Source organism: Cebidichthys violaceus, unplaced genomic scaffold (genome assembly GCF_023349555.1).
Source record: "Cebidichthys violaceus isolate CVI_PGR_0920_01 unplaced genomic scaffold, fCebVio1.0.p SCAF_60, whole genome shotgun sequence".
Classification (NCBI taxonomy): domain Eukaryota; kingdom Metazoa; phylum Chordata; class Actinopteri; order Perciformes; family Stichaeidae; genus Cebidichthys; species Cebidichthys violaceus.
This window is the reverse complement of record NW_027176817.1, coordinates 56,751-75,412: the sequence shown is the minus strand read 5'-3', so window position 1 is coordinate 75,412 and position 18,662 is coordinate 56,751. Positions and strand designations below refer to the sequence as shown.

The 18,662-nt window shown below is 44.7% G+C and overlaps 3 protein-coding genes across 5 annotated transcripts; 1 reads left to right on the top strand and 2 right to left on the bottom strand.

The window, feature by feature from the left end:
* Positions 1-1,741: 1,741 nt before the first annotated feature.
* On the bottom strand, positions 1,742-5,083 carry atp5f1c (ATP synthase F1 subunit gamma). Of its 2 annotated transcripts, XM_068734060.1 has the most exons (9): positions 4,998-5,083; positions 4,419-4,453; positions 3,769-3,900; positions 3,457-3,664; positions 2,948-3,091; positions 2,773-2,837; positions 2,525-2,680; positions 2,281-2,377; positions 1,742-1,880 (listed from the first exon to the last, which is right to left on the bottom strand). In XM_068734060.1, exons 1-9 carry the CDS (start codon positions 5,036-5,038, stop codon positions 1,877-1,879), a joined length of 882 nt encoding a protein of 293 aa, XP_068590161.1. In that variant the 5' UTR covers positions 5,039-5,083; the 3' UTR covers positions 1,742-1,876. The 2 variants fall into 2 exon arrangements, with proteins under 2 accessions (XP_068590161.1, XP_068590162.1); XM_068734061.1 differs by lacking the exon at positions 1,742-1,880 and having other exon boundaries at positions 2,277-2,377.
* Positions 5,084-5,545: 462 nt separating this feature from the next.
* kin (Kin17 DNA and RNA binding protein) lies at positions 5,546-9,934 on the top strand. Of its 2 annotated transcripts, XM_068733953.1 has the most exons (12): positions 5,546-5,784; positions 5,868-5,962; positions 6,042-6,085; positions 6,192-6,314; positions 7,248-7,432; positions 7,528-7,576; positions 7,657-7,708; positions 7,793-7,922; positions 8,010-8,135; positions 8,213-8,312; positions 8,447-8,547; positions 9,537-9,934. In XM_068733953.1, exons 1-12 carry the CDS (start codon positions 5,671-5,673, stop codon positions 9,594-9,596), a joined length of 1,179 nt encoding a protein of 392 aa, XP_068590054.1. In that variant the 5' UTR covers positions 5,546-5,670; the 3' UTR covers positions 9,597-9,934. The 2 variants fall into 2 exon arrangements, with proteins under 2 accessions (XP_068590054.1, XP_068590055.1); XM_068733954.1 differs by lacking the exon at positions 9,537-9,934 and having other exon boundaries at positions 8,422-8,504.
* On the bottom strand, positions 9,715-18,542 carry itih2 (inter-alpha-trypsin inhibitor heavy chain 2). Its single transcript, XM_068733952.1, has 21 exons — positions 18,333-18,542; positions 17,762-17,794; positions 17,473-17,511; positions 16,519-16,691; positions 16,339-16,443; positions 16,098-16,260; positions 15,912-16,019; positions 15,664-15,792; positions 15,463-15,579; positions 15,068-15,236; positions 14,855-14,980; positions 14,538-14,719; positions 14,124-14,309; positions 13,884-14,023; positions 13,352-13,524; positions 12,549-12,752; positions 12,271-12,384; positions 11,872-12,070; positions 11,613-11,785; positions 10,321-10,432; positions 9,715-10,127 (listed from the first exon to the last, which is right to left on the bottom strand). The coding sequence occupies exons 1-21, from the start codon at positions 18,426-18,428 to the stop codon at positions 9,980-9,982; spliced, it is 2,889 nt and encodes a 962-aa protein (XP_068590053.1). The 5' UTR covers positions 18,429-18,542; the 3' UTR covers positions 9,715-9,979.
* Positions 18,543-18,662: the final 120 nt, after the last annotated feature.

Genomic DNA, 18,662 nt, shown 5'->3' with positions numbered 1-18,662 from the left:
GAGTTGTAGAAATAACTGGAAACTCAAGAGAGCCATGACATTATGTTCTTTACAAGTGTATGTAAACTTTTGACCACAACTGTATATATATACGTATATACGTATATATATATATACGTATATACGTATATGTATATATACGTATATATAAATATAATATATATAGAGCAGGAGAGACGAAACACTTCATATATATATGTACACGTATATATATATATACACACATATACATATATATACACATATACGTATATATATATATGTATACATATATATGTGTATATACGTATATATAGATATATATGTGTATATATATACGTATATATATATATATATATATATATATATACGTATACATATATATATACGTATATACATATATATGTGACGTCACCTTTTTCTTTTATTTATTTAAATTGAAATAAGACATCCATGTCAATGATTTCTGTGTGTATGTGTGTATATTCTGCTGTGTAAAAAACATGTCAATCTTTATGTGTTTATCATTATTGATAACTGTTTAACTTTTCATAATTTTCTCAATGTGATTTGGACAATTTTGGAGAAAATGTGCCTGCAGGGGGGGGGGGATTTATATAAAAAATATAATGTATGTGAATATGTGTTACTGCAAGTTAATAAACATGTTTGCTGACATTTGTTTTGCTGCTGTTGTCCACAGGTAAAGAGCCTAAATACATGACTGCACTGAGACATGTTGTCCACAGGTAAAGAGCCTAAATACATGACTGCACTGAGACATGTTGTCCACAGGTAAAGAGCCTAAATACATGACTGTACTGAGACATGTTGTCCACCTGGCCAACTGTAGAATGTATGAAATAATACAACTAAGAATACTTTCATAATATGCCTTTTAAATACAATACATTGGATATTTAATGTTTATTTGTTTTTGTTAACAAATGGACATCTACTGTCATAGCCTGGCTAACTGTGAACTATATTATCTGCCAGTAATTGATATTATGAGATTCCCATTGAGAAGATACAGCATCACTTGTAACACAGTGAGGTGAGATGGTCAGACGTCTCTTGATGAGGTTATCATGAACATTCAAGCTCCCAGTCTCCCTCTTCCTACAGCTAGCTACTCCACTGATAAGCTAACTTGCTAAACACCGGCTATGCACTAGCCTAGACAGCATGCTAGCGTCATTAGCATGTTAGCATCGATCGCTAGCTTGATGTTCTAACCATCACCATGTATATACAATAGGCTATGTAGTCAGAACCAGACATACATTTTACATCAAGCTAACTGACGTCTGTCACACTCAGATAAAACCTTCACAGACAATCTGCTGAACTTGAAGATCTGAAGACTGAACTCGTGAACCGTCTCTTGATTCGTGGAGAAAGTATTTTGAGTATTTTAAATACAAAATGAATTGTATTAATAATAAATTAATTACAAAATACTCAAAAGTAATTGAAATACGTATTTCAAATACAAGTAATAGAAATACTGCCCATCTCTGTCTGTTCTGATAGAGGTCTGATACAGGAGCAGGACTACACCGAGTGTCACAACCAGTTAAAAGTCTCGGTGCTTCTTCCACCACTGATTCACTCTCTCCTGGTAACTCCTACAACACCAATCCTAAAACGAACAGGAGATCATTCAATGCGGCCTTCTCTTTCCTGATAACTATGCCAAGGCTTTCTCAGTCATCAGCATTTATTGTGAGGAAAGACAGATTCAGGGATGAAAAGCATGAAGGTTCTGTAAGAGGTTTATTTTCTCCATATATTTTACAAATAGAAGCACAAATGTCCGTCGACTCTCGACAACACAGCGGTGTCTGAAGTACTTTGAATAGCTATAGGTAATGGAAACGAAGATGTCGTCCGTTTATCTGCAAAGAAAGAAAAATGAGAAAAGAGGTAAGAACGTGAACACAAAGAGCTCTTTAAAGTTGGACGGGGACACGGTGAAACTCTGGAGATACTCTAAAACCTAGAGGGTATCTAGACTGTTACGGCAAAGAACTAATGCTACACAAAATGATCCCAGCGTTACAGCGTTACCTCCTCTGTTAAAACAAGCCTCAGGTTCTGAGTTCAGCAGAGAATGAGGAGCAGCACATGAGTTCAGAGAGGAGCATTAGTCACAACAATGTGATGGATTTTGGACATTCTAAAAAGACATGCATAGGTGAGAGAGCGGAGGACAGAAAATAACTCTCAAAGGGGAACGATGGAGGAATAGAATGAAAGAGGGCGAGTCGCTGGGGGAAAATGTGTGAAAAGTCTTACAGAGCAGCAGCTCCGGAGATGATCTCAATGAGCTCCTTGGTGATGACGGCCTGTCTGGTGCGGTTGAAGGTGAGGGTCAGCTTGTCAATCATCTCAGCTGAAGGAACGGGAGACAAAGCGCGTCAGTCAATGTCACGGAAGAACCTCTAAATACGGTTTCAAAGACACTTCAGGTTATCGATTTGTCTGAGAAACACGGCGACAGCACACTCCTGAAAGAAGGGGATGTAAAACGTGTTCTTACAGGCGTTCTTGCTGGCGTTGTCCATGGCGGTCATCCTGGCACTCTGCTCAGCGGTGGTGGACTCCTTCATGGCCAAGTAGAGGATGTTGACCAGAGCAAATTCCTGGTAGTTCCTCAGCACATCAGCATCAATGTCATCATAGACGCCCATGCTCTCTGTCGGGGAGGAGCACAAGATGTTCAGTATCTCTCTGCAAGCGACACCCGAGGATCTGTGCAAACATTTGGGTTTTTTTACAACACTGTACCTGCGTTAGCAACTGTGTCTATGGAAAACAACGGCTTCTTGTCCGTCTTGTATGAGATAACAGACCTGCGTCAGACAAAGAGATTCATTTCGACCATCGAGACAACGTCGTGTTTCCACACGTGAAATGATTTTACGCAAATGTAAAAGAAAAAAGGAAAAAGTGAGCAGCGTACCTGAACCTGTTGAAGATGATGGAGCCCTGGTCAAACTGGTATCCACAGTCGAGCAGCGCGCTGGCGACGATTGAAGCGTCACCGAAGCTCGGGGGCTTGCGGCCGATTTCCTTACAGTTCAGAATGATGTGCTGTCCATGAGTTCTGATCAGCAACAGTCGGTGTTATTGGCACAGTAAACCAAACATCGCCTGGCACACTTATTCTTTGATCGACATTTGGATTGTTACTCAACATCAATTGTTGTGATTTAGAGTTTCTTGTCAGGCTTTCTGAACCGTTTCATGCCCATAACCGCATTTTAAATCAGACCGTTCTCATGAGATGTCAAAATAGAAACTTCAGCAGAATAAAAACGATTGCCGTAACCCTTAACTACAAGTCATCTGATTAGCAACTTCGTTATTCTAAAGCTAACACAAGACGGTAAATAAACAGCTGCTCAGACTGAACCTGTGTCTTTCATTAAATGGTAGAATTATATGAAGATGTAATGTTTCCATTCGTACCTGTGCAGGATGCCTCTCAGCTTGTCTCCCACATTGATCACCATGACCTCCTTGCCAGCGCCGGTCAGGAGGGCGATCTCGCTCTTGATGGCCTTAGCCACATTGGAGTGGATAGCGCCACAGAGTCCACGGTCGGAGGACACGCCAACGATCAAGTGCTTGGCGGTCTTGTCCTCCGGCGCTTGGATGTCGGCCTTCTCGTAGAGGGCTGGAGAGCAGAGAGGAAACGGTGGAAACTCAGACCCGTGTCAAAACACACTATCAGGGGTCAAAATAATACCGAGGGAGAGACAACAAGACAGGCGTACGTACCCAGAGCACCAGTGCCGTACACTCTGGCTGGCTTCAGCTGCCTCTCAGCACGAGCATACTTGGCGGCGGCCACCATTTTCATGGACTTTGTGATTTTCTGGATGTTCTTGATGGACTTCAACCGGATGGTGACTAAAGAAGAGAAAGGACATTACTAAGACTGACAACTGTGATGATACAAATGTGGTTAAAAAGGCACATTAAACTACATTCACCTATCTGGCAGCTTGATGCTTGATATTACTGGCAAACAGCCACACTTTACTGAGAAATGACCTTTTGTGAATCACTAAGATCGGCTATTATTAAGTTATTTAATGTTGCTTTTAAAGGGTTTCTTCTCCAGTTGCCGGCATACTCGCCTTCAACCAAAACAGACCACAGAGGGAGTGACCTAGTTAAGATAGCTTTATCTGTAAACTACTATTTTGCATGTAAAACATTGCAATGGTTTAATAAAAAGATATTAAAACCATGTTTTGCAGGTTTTGAAGACTGTAAAAACGTGTAAACTTACACATTTGAATGACTTTTATCTCACAATGCATTTCAGCAGAGACCGTTTTGCATCTGGTGTGTTATTAGTGCGAGTTTACGTCCTCAACATGTTGTCTTTGCATATTAAGAGGCTAGTATGCTAAAGTACTTACTGTCCTTCAAGGTAGCCATGTTCCTGACCTGCCCACTGTGGAAAGAAACACAGCACGTGAGCTTCAGCTGCCAGCAGCATCAACACGTTACAGCATTCATAACAAAGTGTAACATTAACAGCCGCTAATGTCACGTTAGCTTTGACTCATTGTAATTTAAAACGTGAGGAACATTCACTTTGTTTGCTGGCTAGCGCTGCAAGTGTGCTAGCATCAGTTAGCTTAGTAGCTGCTTTGCCAGTTAGCACTAGCTAGCTTTATCTGTATGACGTGATGCGTTGGACAATGTAGTAAAAATCATTAATTGGTTAAATGTTTAATATCTTCACTGGCTTCTCGCACAATGTCAGAGCGTTTAAGCCAGTAAGCTAAGCTAGCATTAGCTTCTCTGAACGCAGAGACGCACCGCTGTCATTCATTAGCCGCGGCCTCCACGTTAGCACGTCCTTGCATTCAATAACTGCATGTTTTACAGACTACAAGTTACACACATACTCATATTCAATACCACATAATGTACATACAAATAACATACACGCGAGGAATGATGTAAAAGTATTTAAATGCGTTTGACTTTACCATTGTGGGGAGAACACCAACGCGCTGGTCCTGGCGAACATGGTTACTGCTATGAAGGTCAGACACTCACGACTGCGCAGGCGCAATCTAAGGGTAAAATGGACGAGTGATGAGTTCATGAGCTGCCAAATATGTCGTTAAGAGTGGGATCCACAACGCATGAACGAACCCACAATGTCTCGCACTAAAAGTAACCCTTTTAATGAAAGAAGTGTTCAGATATTTTACTTAAGTAAAAAGAAGCAATACCCCCGGTGCAGAAATACTATGTTACAAGTAAAAGTCCTGAATTCATGTATTAGCATCAAAGTACTCACATTATGTCCACCTCACATGTATATGTACAGTAAAAAATCTCCCATGTTTTAATAAAGTAATGTCTTAAGTATTGTATATTGTTAGTACGTATTTTATTTTGTACTCTTTATATGTTAAGTATGACTGAACATTGTGTTAAATCCGAAGCTTACGACTAGTCCCTGAACGCACTTACAGTTCTCGCGCGATTAAAGCTTTCTCGCGAGAATATGACGTTCGACATGCGGAAACTGTATACGTTAGCAGCTAGCGGTTGTTCATGGTGTAGCCACGATTCGAGGAGACTTTCCCCCTCCGTTTAAGCGTTATAAATACACACGTAGCGGGTGTTTCGTGTTTGTTGTTGCTCGTCAGAATGGGGAAAGCTGATTTTCTCTCCCCGAAAGCGATAGCCAACCGGATAAAATCAAAAGGGCTCCAGAAGCTGAGATGGTATTGTCAGATGTGTCAAAAACAATGCCGCGATGAGGTGAGATGTTCGGTTAAATCCGTCTGATTTAGTGTATTTGTTTGATTTTTTTTTTTTTTTTTTAACGTATATGTCTTTTCCAGAATGGCTTCAAATGTCACTGCATGTCCGAGTCCCACCAGAGGCAGCTGCTGCTGGCCTCAGAGGACCCAAACAAGTTCATGGACTACTTCTCTGAGTAAGTAAATCAATAAATACATCACGGAAAGTGGAGTTCTTCACGTGGAAGAGTTCATTGACGTTTCATTTTCTCCCAGTGAGTTCAAAAACGACTTCATTGAGCTGCTCAGCAGACGTTTCGGTGAGTCCTGATTCCACACACACACACACACACACACACACACACACACATCCAGATGTTTTGCTCTACAGGCAGCTGTGTCATTGAGTTGTTTTTCTTCCTGCAGGGACCAAGCGAGTGCACAACAACATCATTTACAATGAATACATCAGCCACAGAGAGCACGTGCACATGAACTCCACACAGTGGGAGACGCTCACGGACTTCACCAAGTGGCTGGGCAGAGAAGGTGAAGTGTGTTCATACAGCCGCACACCTTTTCAGTGCTACGCTCCACAACGACACCTTTAGGGGAGGAGCTTCTCTTCTCGGACAAACGGATGTGCAACAGCTTCCATATTTGCAGAGTAGACAGATGTGGAAGCACTAGAATGACAGTATTAAGTAAATAAAGTACATAACATGGGTAAATATTAAATGTTTAAGAGTTTCCATGGGGTCAGATATCAGTCTCAATATTATCAATTGCATTTGATTTATATTTTTAAAATATGTGATTGGTGGAGACAACATTTACATTTGTGGATTTCTATTATATTTATTTAAAACAAGAAACATTTGTGCAAACATCAGACATATATTGTGGATTCTGTCTACGTTTATATATAAAGATAATTCTTTTATGTGCATTGAAAAAGTAATTCATCTTAAAATATCTTGTGAACCAAGAAGTTAGCTATTAAATAAAAAGGTAAATAGTAAGGACTACACAAGTAGAGTTTTCTGAAGATGGTTATGGGGTTAATATTAAATATATGAATAAAAGTACATATTAAAAAGTAACAATAGGAGCAAGGTTTGTGCAACACATGACTAATTAATAAATAAGGCAGTCTGTCAAATTACCTTAAATCTTGTCGGTCATGTAAATGTGTCAATGGCAAAAATGTGTGTGTGTGTGTATATATATATGTGTATATATATATACACACACACACACACACACACACACACACACACACACACACACACACACACACACACACACACACACACACATACATCTTTAAATACACCATGGTAAAGATCTTGGTTTGAAATACGAGTGATTTAAAAATAACTATTTGTAAATGTACAACGTTACCGTCGGACACAATATTCAGAAAGAAGTTACTGCTGCATCATTTTAAATGTGCAACGATCCGCTGAACATTGCTGCTAGGTTTCTGCAAGGTGGACGAGACCCCTAAAGGCTGGTACGTCCAGTACATCGACCGAGACCCGGAGACCATCCGCCGCCAAGAGGAGCAGGCGAGGAAGAAGAAGCAGGACCTGGACGACCAGGAGAGGAGCGCCAAGTTCATCGAGGAGCAGGTCCGCAGAGGCCGCGACGGCAAGGAGATAGAGGTGAGCGCTGGCAGCACGGACTTCAGCCTCGCACGTGCTCAGTAGATCAATAGATTCAAAGTCAAAATACGTTGTTCCTGTGTTGTATTTTGTAGGAATCTCCAGTTTTCACCGAGCTGAAACGTGAGAGCGAAGAAGAAAAAGGTTTGGTTTTTTTGCTTCGTTTTGTGTTCCGTCACGTTTCCCCCGTTTCTTTCCACTCACACTCACCTGTTTGCCTGCAGTTGCTTTCAACATGGGCGCCTCCTCATCTGTCGCCGGTCCTTCCAAATCGAGGTACAGACGTCTTAGCACGTTGCTAATTGTGCTGGCTAATTATCAAGCTATGTAATTGAATTCTCTAATTGAATCTCCCTGTAGCTCTGCTCTGGGTGCCAGTGCCCTGAAAGCAGCAGCAGCAGCAGCAGCGTCCTCCACCAAGAGGAAAGACACCAGTTCAGACACCCGGAGCGACAAGAAGAAGAAATCTGCTCTGGAGGAGATCATGGAGGTAGAGAAGATGATGGCTTTTTTTGTCTTCTTCCACGTGTCTGCATTCAGTCTGTACTCACCCCGGTTTGCGATGCGTCTCGTTCAGATGGAGGAGAAGAAGAGGAAGAAGCAGTCGGTCAAAACGGATCACTGGCTGCAGCCCAACATCGTGGTGAAAGTGGTCACCAAGCGACTGGGAGAGAAGTACCACAAGAAGAAGGCCGTCATCACGGTAACGACTGGTGCAGCCGACGCCGTGTTTATGTCGGAGACGCGTGTCGCTGAAAGCTGTCTTTTATTTTCTCGTAGGAGGTGCGAGACAAATACGGAGCCGTGGTGAAGATGATCGACTCCGGAGACAAACTGAAACTGGACCAGAACCACGTGGAGACGGTGATACCTGCTCCAGGTGAACCACCGGAACGCCTTAAAAGTCCTTCTACAGATTATTGAACGTAGCGCCGATCGACGGTGGGAACGTCTCGTACCTCAGCTGTATCTTTTTATGTCCTCCTCAGCTTCTTGTTGTCAAACTTCCTGCAGGTAAACGGGTTTTGATCCTGAACGGTCCGCACAGAGACACGGAGGCTCTGCTGGAGGGAATAGACGAGAAGAACTTCAGCGCAACACTCACGCTCGAGTCTGTAAGTGTCTTCAGATAAAGGACTCCAAAATATATTTTTAAAATAATGTCTTTCTTCAAAAAGTGTCCAGTGAGGCCCGTTTATTTTCAAAAGCAACAGGGACACCATTAATGGAGAGAGATTGTTCTGGGAATCAAATTTTCAATATTAGCACCATAAACAAAACCTGGCAAGATTTATTGATATGCATGGCTCACTGGTCTGGGGTCAGATCAGGCTCAATAATGGCAAAAGCACACAGAACGATTCACAAATACATTCCAATGCACACATAGATAAATTACGATTTATATAAATGTAAAAAAAATAAATCACAAATATATTTCTGCATTTGTATGTATTTGTTTGTGGGTTTTTGAGACTCCCCTGACATCTCAGGATTCTCCAAAAAAATAAACCAAAAAAAAACGCATTTGCCGCGAATTCGCTTCAATCGCCAAAACGCCCCAAAGGCGTGAGTTGGAATCATGTGATTGGTTGAAAATGAGGCTGACATCTGATTGGCTACAGATAGATCCAAAAACAAACATGTATGTTTGTTTGTATTTGTCCACAAACAAATGCAGAAATATATTTGTGGGGTTTTTTTATTTATTTTTTTTACATTTATATAAACCGGAATTTATCTATGTGTGCATTGGAATGTATTTGTGAATCGCTCTGCGTGCTTTTGCCATTATTGAGCCTGATCTGACCCCATCCACGTAAGTGAGAGAATCTGTTTCTACTGAACATAAAGTGAGCAAACCGACCCTCTTAATACTCTGCACTCACACCACGTTAGACAAGAGAGTGGTCAGCTTTACTCCCGCGTGAGAATAAACTTCAGAAAGTCCCGAAAATACAACTTGGACTCAAATATTTGACGACACAAATGCTGATTGACGAGGCTCGGCGGCGGACGTGACGCTCTGCACAGTAGTGTTCTCGAGATCGTCTTAACATCTTCTGACCACAGTCACTGAAGTCTCACCGTCTCTCGTCTTCAGGGTCAACAGAAGGGGAAGAGAGTGGAAGTCGCCTATGAGGATTTCTCAAAACTGGCCTGAACCGACAACCTCCCCCGTTCAAACCTCAGGGACTCTACTGTGTCAGAGTAACACCCCCCCCCCCCCCTGTACATAAACGCATCGTCACCCCAGGGAGTCATCACAGAGGAGCAACGTGTTCAATTTGTTTTTTATTTTGTATTAATATTCAAGTTGATCTTAACATTGCAGATGTCAATTTTGTTCAAATAAACTCAATGAAAAAAATGATTCCGGTGTTATTTTGGAAAACAATGAGCAGAGAAGCCTGGACGTGGAATGCACATGAACACCAGTGGGACAGTTGTGCTCCCATCTTTCTTCTGGCTCCTGTTTTTTCCCCCCCACTGTTTAAAATGCACACAATGGACGTTTTCGGGGTACTCGAACGCGTCTCTGGCCGCTCAGAGCATCTGCAGGAAGCTGTGGAGGTTGGGGACGATGTAGTCGGTGTAGTGGCCGTCGATGAAGCCCTTCCCGCTGTTGTGTATGAACCAGCAGTAGACGCTGGAGCCGCGTCTGTTATCACGCCTGTAGTCCTTCTGCCAACCCCTGAGAGAGAGAGAGAGAGAGAGAGAGAGAGAGAGAGAGAGAGAGAGAGAGAGAGAGAGAGAGAGAGAGAGAGAGAGAGAGAGAGAGAGAGAGAGAGAGAGAGAGAGAGAGAGAGAGAGAGAGAGAGAGAGAGAGAGAGAGAGAATAAGAAACGTCTCGATGTTTGACTTCTTTTGTACGAGTCTAAACGTACCTGGTGACGAGCAGCGTGTTGCCCTTCACCTCCATGGTGGCCTCCTTCTTCAGAGGGTCGACTCCCTCGTGCACGTCGTACACGCTCACCTCAGGCTCTCTGGAAAACTGCCCTGAAGAGATCACACACACACACACACACACACATCGCTCAGCTCTAAATAAAGAGATCACACACACACACACATCGCTCAGCTCTAAATAAATAAAGAGATCACACACACACACACACATCGCTCAGCTCTAAATAAATAAAGAGATCACACACACACACACATCGCTCAGCTCTAAATAAATAAAGAGATCACACACACACACACACATCGCTCAGCTCTAAATAAATAAAGAGATCACACACACACACACACACACACACACACACACACACACACACACACACACACACACACACACATCGCTCAGCTCTAAATAAAGAGATCACACACACACACACACACACACACACACACACACACACACACACACACACACACACACACACACACACACACACACATCGCTCAGCTCTAAATAAAGCAGCTAAAAGGGACATTTTGGACCTAAAACAAGCCTGTTGTTTTTCAATGTTAATGGCTACGATTTGCCAGTTTCACAAAGTCCAGTAAGACGGTTTCTAACTCCTGTTTTATAGACACCTAAAAATAATCACTGCTAGTAAGAGTGTACCCTGTGTTGAGATTATTTTCAGTGCTTTAGCTTTGCCCTGAAAGAGTGCTTTCAGACGGGGAAGTGAAGCCGTTGCCTCTCTTCAAAGCCTCACGACTCCATTAACAGAAACCTCTATGAGTTGCTGGTCTGGTGGCTTTAAAGACGGATAACATCTTCAGTTCTCTGACTGAAAGGTAAAGGAGTGTAAATATTCTAAATGCAGCAGACATTTAAACTGATATTTATAATTTTAGGTTGTCGATTCATCTTTTTTTCATGCCGAATGACTTATTTCCAAGAAATCTCTGGTAAACACGAGATTTAAAGAGGTGCTTTTGTGTGGTTCTTTGAGGAGAAGCTCAACTAAAACAACTCAGTCGACTAAGAATTTCTTTGGCTCTACCTGAAATATAAAGTCAGTACTTTTTTTTTACTTTTTCTGATGTGTCTTTTGATTGTCATTGTTCCACTTAGCAGATATTTTACAGTACACATGTTAAATCGGCAGCTGATGAAGACGTCCTCCTCTGGGTGACTCGGTCCATGTTTTGCTACGGTGTGAGGCTTGACGTCTGACTCGCCAGCAGCATCAGGTAAAGGTCTGTAGCTGTGAGTGTGTCGTACCTATGAGCCCATGGACCAGAGGGGAGTACCGGTTGTCGTTGGGAATGTAGACGCCGAGGAAGTCCACGTTGACGGGGTTTTTCTTCCACACGCGGTGAAGCAGCACCATCACCTCGATGTCATTATTTATGATGATGGAAACATGAGAGTTCTTCACGATGGAGATCCTCACACTGAAACGCAGGAACAAAGAGAGAATGTAAAAAGGCCGAGTCCGTCGTTGAGGCGGACGCTGTCAATGAAGCGCGTGGCGGTTTACCCGTCCTGCGTGATCTGAGTCGTGGCGCCCCAGGTGAAGGAGTGGTTGTTCTGGCCGTCGGTCAAGGAGATGCTGTCGGTGTCGACGGTCACGCTGACTCCATCCGGTTGGTAGTAGACCGAGATGGCGCCGAAGTAGGTGCTCAGTTTGCTTTTGATCGGCTGCTTGGAGCCGACCAGCCGACCGTTCACCACCAAGCCTTGAGGACAGGAGTTCCAATGTCACAGATGCGTCAAAACAGAAGCTCAAAATATTAAGAGTTGGTATGTATCGTCGAGGTTAAAGTAAGGTTAAGTTGAAAGTTGCAGCAAAATAGACGAGTGAAACATTATTGAGCATCTTTTGTCATCCGATACCTGAGTTTTTATTTATAATTCTACGTTCAGCACAGTCTGGTACCTGTTCCACTGTCAGACACCAGGTTGAGAATGTGTCCAGGTGTGGAGTCGATGTTGAAGCAGACGTCCATGTTTCCTCTGGGCAGGTGGACGATGAAGTGAGGGTCGTTGTCCACTGGAGGAGAAACACATCGAGTAACGTTTTAACATTGAACAATGCAGCTGGAAAAGTACTCGTGACTTTAAGGAAGAAATCAGAAGAGTGTGTGTGTCTGTGTGTGTGTGTGTGTGTGTGTGTGTGTGTGTGTGTGTGTGTGTGTGTGTGTGCGAGTGTGTTACCCAAGTTGACGTGCGGAGGCAGGCTCACATCCACGGTGCCCTTCACAGCCTCTTTCGGGGGAGCGACGGTGGTCATCTGGACCCAGGGTGGAGGATTGTAGACCAAAGGCGACACAGCCAGATCCTGGGAGACAGAGCCTCCTCTTCTTCCTCCTCCTCCTCCTCCTCCTCCTCCTCCTCCTCCTACTCCTCCTACTCCTCCGGCTACACACACAAGATATATTTAAAGTTAACGCAGGTGTCGTTTTAAATCAGCATCGTCATTACGGATTCCATTAGGAACACTAAGTTGAATATTTTGTTCATCATTCTGGTCAGATAAAGATCCAATCAAAAATCTAATCTCGTGCAAATCTGTTGAACCTCGGTTTAGACATCAATCAACACCATAGAAGGTATTTAAACCCGTTGGTTTGTGACCTGCAGTTTTGCATTTTGGCCGTCGCCATCTTGGTTTCTTGCAACCAGTGAACAGAAGTGACCATATTTGGACACCGTGCTATAGACCTGTCATTTACAGTAGCCTCGCCCCTAAATCATCCCCTCTTTATGGTGTGTTTGACTCTAAATGGAGCATAATGTACTAAATGAACATCATGCTGTATTGAAGAAGACTGTAAATTAGAGATTGAGACCATAAACTCATGTTTACAATGTTTACTGAGGGAATAAATCAAGAGAGAAGTAGAGTCATTTTAGACTAGACTTCTATACAACCAGAGGAGTCGCCCCCTGGTGGACACTAGAGAGAATGCAGGTTGCCGCCTGATCAACACTAAAACGTTGTATCTCCTGTCGGGCACCTGAGCAGCAGCCGTGCTTGGGGTCCCTCGGCGAGTCGGCCAGCAGCCTCTCCTTGCCGTCCTCGCTCTCCACCAGCAGAGCGGTGAGAGGAGTGACGAACTGATGCTCCACGGCCAGCGCCATGATCTTCTGGGTGATCTTCCTCTTCTTGGCAGCCGTGGGAGCCAGAGACCTGCAGGAGAGAAACACTGCAGCTGTCAAATACCGACCAGATTACCATCATGCTTCCACACTTTTAGTCTACTGGAAGGTTCTTGGACCCGGTAACCACGTTTCCTATGAACCTTCATGATTGAATTGTCATCTCTTTTCATCATAAAAGTGTATAGGAAACAACATTGCTGGGTTTCATATAGGCCATATAGGAGTTTCCATTAGACTTTAAGCTCATTAATTCCCAATTAAGATTCTTGTTTCTTGATTTCTTCTTTTACTATATCCTGCTGGTGAATTCAGGACCTTCTTACCACCCTGCCATGTTTTCATGTTTCAACAGTCCTTCATCCCTCGGTGTGCTCATGACCCTCTCACCTGTCAGCGATCAGCTGTTTGACGGTGATGTAGGCCCACATTTGTCTGGCGAAGTCCGTGAACGAGTGCTGCTGCTTGGCCAGCTCCGTGTCCACCTCCGCGAAGTCCCCATCCGTCTCCAGGGTGAGGTCCAGGCGGGCCTGCAGGACGAGATGGGACAGAGGACACCGGTAGCACCATTCCGTTCCCTTCATCCGTTCCCTTGAACCCTTCAAAGCATGCTTTTTATTTTTGACTCACAGCCGACGCGGTGGTGAAGCTGGTCAGGGTGTTGCTCTCGGACGGCAGCACCTTCCCGGCCACCACCAGCTCTGAGCCGCTGAAGTATTTGTCGAAGCTCTGCTGGGTGACGTCCGACACCGCGTCTTCTGGGAACTGGATGGTGATCCTCCTCAGCAGAGGCGAGGAGACCTGGCTGTAAAAGGCCTGCAGGGCACAGAGGAAGAGGGGATGTAGAAGATGTTCATCTTTAAGAGGAACGAAACCCTGATCTCCTGCATGTCACAACACAAGTACAAGTATTTCCAAGATATAATACGGAACAAACGATGCATGGAGCTTATTCCTCTTTCACGAAGAGAACACAGTGTTGTATGATCTTCGTGACGTAGAGTTGTTTTGCCGGAGGTGAGGTTTGCCCCCCAGTCGTCGTACCCGTAGCTGTTCTGCAGCGTCGTGGTTGGCGTAGATCCTCTGAGCCATGCCCCTGTTCTCCATGGCGATGCGCTCCAGGAAGTCGTAGTCCACGTCGAAGCCGATGCCCAGCGAGAAGAGAGAGAACTCCTCCCTCATCACCCGCTTCACGTTCTTCTGGATGGTGCTCAGCTTGATCTCACCTGCAAGAAGTCAGCATCTTACTGAGACAGTTTCATGATTTTTCACCTTTATTTCAATGCATTCTTTCTTCCTGTGGGTGGACAAACCAAGAAACCTAAAATCTTTTTAACAGCAGCTGGATCAGTCCATCTTACCCACAGTGGGGTCTCCATCAGACACCAGGATGATCATGGAGACGGAGCGAGGGTCGATGAGCCCCTGGTTGGACGCCCTCACCAGCATCTGGACCGCTCTCATCAGCGCCTCGTTGATGTTGGTACCTGGAGTCGGTAAAGCAGTCATAAACACACTGAGCAGCCTCATCAGAGCAATCAAATACTCGATTAAAGAATAATATTCTCTCTCACCTCCGTTGGGTTTGATGTCCTGGATGTATTTCTTGGCATCTGCGACCTGAATGGAGGAGCCGGGGACCAGCTCCTCGCTCCAGCAGCGCACGTTGTGGTTGAAGTCGATGATGTTGAAGTGATCGTCGATGGTCAGGTCGTCCAAAATAGCCTGCATGGCCGCCACGGTCTGCGAGAGAGGTCAGCAATTAAATGCACTCTGCAGAATGACCACAGGGGGGCAGCGTTTCACAATGTCCCCCCTAGGGCCCTAAACCCTGGACCCTCAGGGACCTAGCTCAGGTCACCTGGTAGTGTGAGAGGCTGCAAGTGTTCGAAATGGTATTCATACGAATGGGACGGCACTGAGACATTGAGTCAAAGTGCACAGAACTCTTTGTAAACAAACCACTTACTTGCTTCATCTTGACTCCCCACATGGATCCACTGACGTCAATGACAAACACCACGTTTTTAGGAAGAGGAGAGAGGTTGGAGGGAGCGAAGAAGTGGACAAAGTGTCCGTCTGACACCTGGAAGAAACCACAACAAACTGTTTCTAGCCTCATGCAACGGTAAAGTTCATTACTGAGGCTTTAGACAGTCGATTTTGACACCTGCAGTTCCCCGGCATTGCCGTCTCTCGTCACGTCATATTTGACCGTTAAGGCGCCGTCTATGGCGCTGTCGGTGCAGTTGTCACACTTTCTCTGCTGCTGCAGGTTTGGCTTGAAGACGATGTGAGCCTGAGGACAAACACACAGTTCATGAAACAAACCGTCAAACCTGCTGACACATTAAAGTAAAACCTCTCTGTTATTATCTCTGCCAAGAAAGCGCACGATCTCAATTGAATTGGCCTCACCTTGTCTTTGGACGACGTAAGATTGACGAGCTCTGCAAACTGCTCTCCGAGGGAGTTCACCGTTTGCACCATGGAGATTCCCTTCGGCTCAAAGATGTACACGTCCACCTGGAGAGATTCTGGGTTTAGCTGACGACCGGTGGTTGACATAGAGGCAAACGCATGGATTCATCGCGTTATCCTCACCTGGAACTGTGGCACCAGCCTCCCGGGCTGCAGGTACAGCGAGTGCTCGTAGGAGCCCAGCTTCCTCTGCATCATCTCCTGGTAGTGGAGCTCGAAATCGATGTTGCTGCCTGGAGGCACGTGGACTTCTGTCTTAAATGTCTCCATGTCCTGGGAGTTGGCCCTGTAAAGCAGAACACATTTTACAGTGACGCTGGTGAGCTCCACGGAGGATGGAGCACCAAGTGGGCCGGTCCGGTACCTGACGATGCCCGCCGCCTTGCCTCTGGCTCTGGCCTGGGCGTACAGGTTCCTGGCCACCGTCTTCTCCTTCACCGAGCCCACGAATATGATCCCGTTCACGTTCCTGCAACACAGACAGTGACGAGTCAAAGCTGTCCCTATAGGAGGCCGCTGGGGACGGTGTGACAGCGGGACTCACATGGTGAAGTTGGTGATGAAAGCTCGCTTGGGGATCTGGACGTTGAAGCCGATGCTCTGGGATTTGGAGCCAGAGTTGACCACCGAGCTCCTGACGGTGGTGTGGGAGAAGCGCGACGTGATGCGGCTCTCCACCTTGTAGCTCTTGACGGTGATGTCCTCTCCGCGGATGGCCTGTGAGGAGACAAAGACAGAAGAAGAAGAAGTGAGGAGGAGGAGGGTACGTTTCAGGGACATTAAGGACTCTCTTAGAATTCTTTACTGCTTCCGACCTGGACGTCTCTTTATCATCAGCTGTGATGTTTTCACCGCGTGTGTGTGTGTGTGTGTGTGTGTGTGTGTGTGTTTCATCATGGCTATATGTGGTCCTGGAGACACCAGGAACGACCACAGAGGAGGTTTTGAGAACTCTGCCGGCTGTCCCCCCCCCCCCCCCACACACACACACACACACTTTACGCCCTGGTTTTGGGGGGGTTTGGGGGGGGGGTGGGGGGGGGGGGGGGGGGGGGGGTTTGTTACCTTTTGTGACTTAATGTTTCTTTTGCCATACTTTTCTTAGTATTTAAGAGATGTCTCTGTCTCACTTATTTCCTACTGTGCACCACAAACAGCTAAAGATTTCTTTATATCGTCCCTTTAGTTTGTTTAAATTTAGAGAACTCTCTGAATTTATGACGTTATGAAAAGTGTGACCCTAAGAACACGTGAATGTTAGCGATGCCTCGTGGACAATTTCTGATACACGTCCCCTAAATGTGATGAAACCACTAAATAACAACCCGACGTATTTGATTTGTTGGGAAGACAAAGACGGAATGAGAGCAGGATTGGTGCAGAACAAAGTCAATAACCCGTCAGTCATGAATCTCTTCAAACAGCAGCATGTTGACTGTTAGATAAGGTTAAACTCTGTCACAGTGGAGAGGCTCCAACAACAGACAGGGAGTCGTACCTCAAAGTCCTCCTGCTCCTCGCTGGTCAATATCGCTCTCTGAAACACACAAACACATCAGCTTCACACTGTCTCAAGCTGCTCTCGGAGAGAAGAGCATCCATATAAAAAGCTGCTGGAATTCAGAAACAGGTGACACAGGATTCAAATCAGGACCCGTTGGGTCGTTCGTTCAGGTCTGGGTAATCAGTAACACGCTCTCCGCGGATCGATGATGCCGATATTGCAACACCAACAAGAAAATGTTAAATAAATAAGAAATGTCAGCTTGTTTGGGAGGAGATCTCACCTTGAGTCTCTGCTGGTGATCCCGTACAGCTGACTAGAGGCAGAGAGAGAAACAGAAAATACACTCAATACCATCTTCATTGTTTCTGCAAACATTCTAAATTGACTTTAATCATAAAAACATACGCAAGAAAAAAAGCTTGTTGTAATATTGATGAAGTTTATCATGCAGAATTTGGGCGGTAGCATTTATGAGACGAACACTTTTCTATTTATTCAGAGAGGAGACAAAATAAATGAACCTTCTGCTTTTAAAAGGTCCATTTAGATTTCATTTTAAAGATTTAAAATGTACACAAAAAAACTCTCAAATGACTACAACTCACTGAAGAAAAATACTTTTTCTCTTAGAATTGAGCCTCAATTTTGCTTGTAAAATCACATAAAAACCAATGATAAGGAAAAAGGAAGTGTGTCATTAGGAACTAAAACAACCACCAACACACGCAAAATCTATTCAGAGACATTAGAATATAAATGTACATTTTGCTTTCTTTCAATTTATAAATCAAAACAAATACTTAAAGATTGATATTAGTGTATAAAATGGTTGTTACCACCCTCCAACTCACCCTGTCGTCCTCCCATTCTCCGTCGATCACGAACTCAAAGCAGCGGCCCTGCTGGAGGACCAGGAGCCCCAGGAGAAGCAGCAGCAGACGCCTCATGTTTCCAGGCCTGTGAGCTCAACCAGCCTCACACACACACACACATAGACAACAATGAGCAGCAGAGAGCCTCGAGGAGACACGGCCGAGCTGAAGGCTGAAGGTTCAGATCCAGTGAACTGATCAACTCCCTGTCCTGGTCAATATTTGTTGTGTTTCATGTGAAGCCAGAGAAGAGGAGGACACTTTGTAACTTGACCTGCGGTGTGTAAATACAACCGATCTGACTCGTTC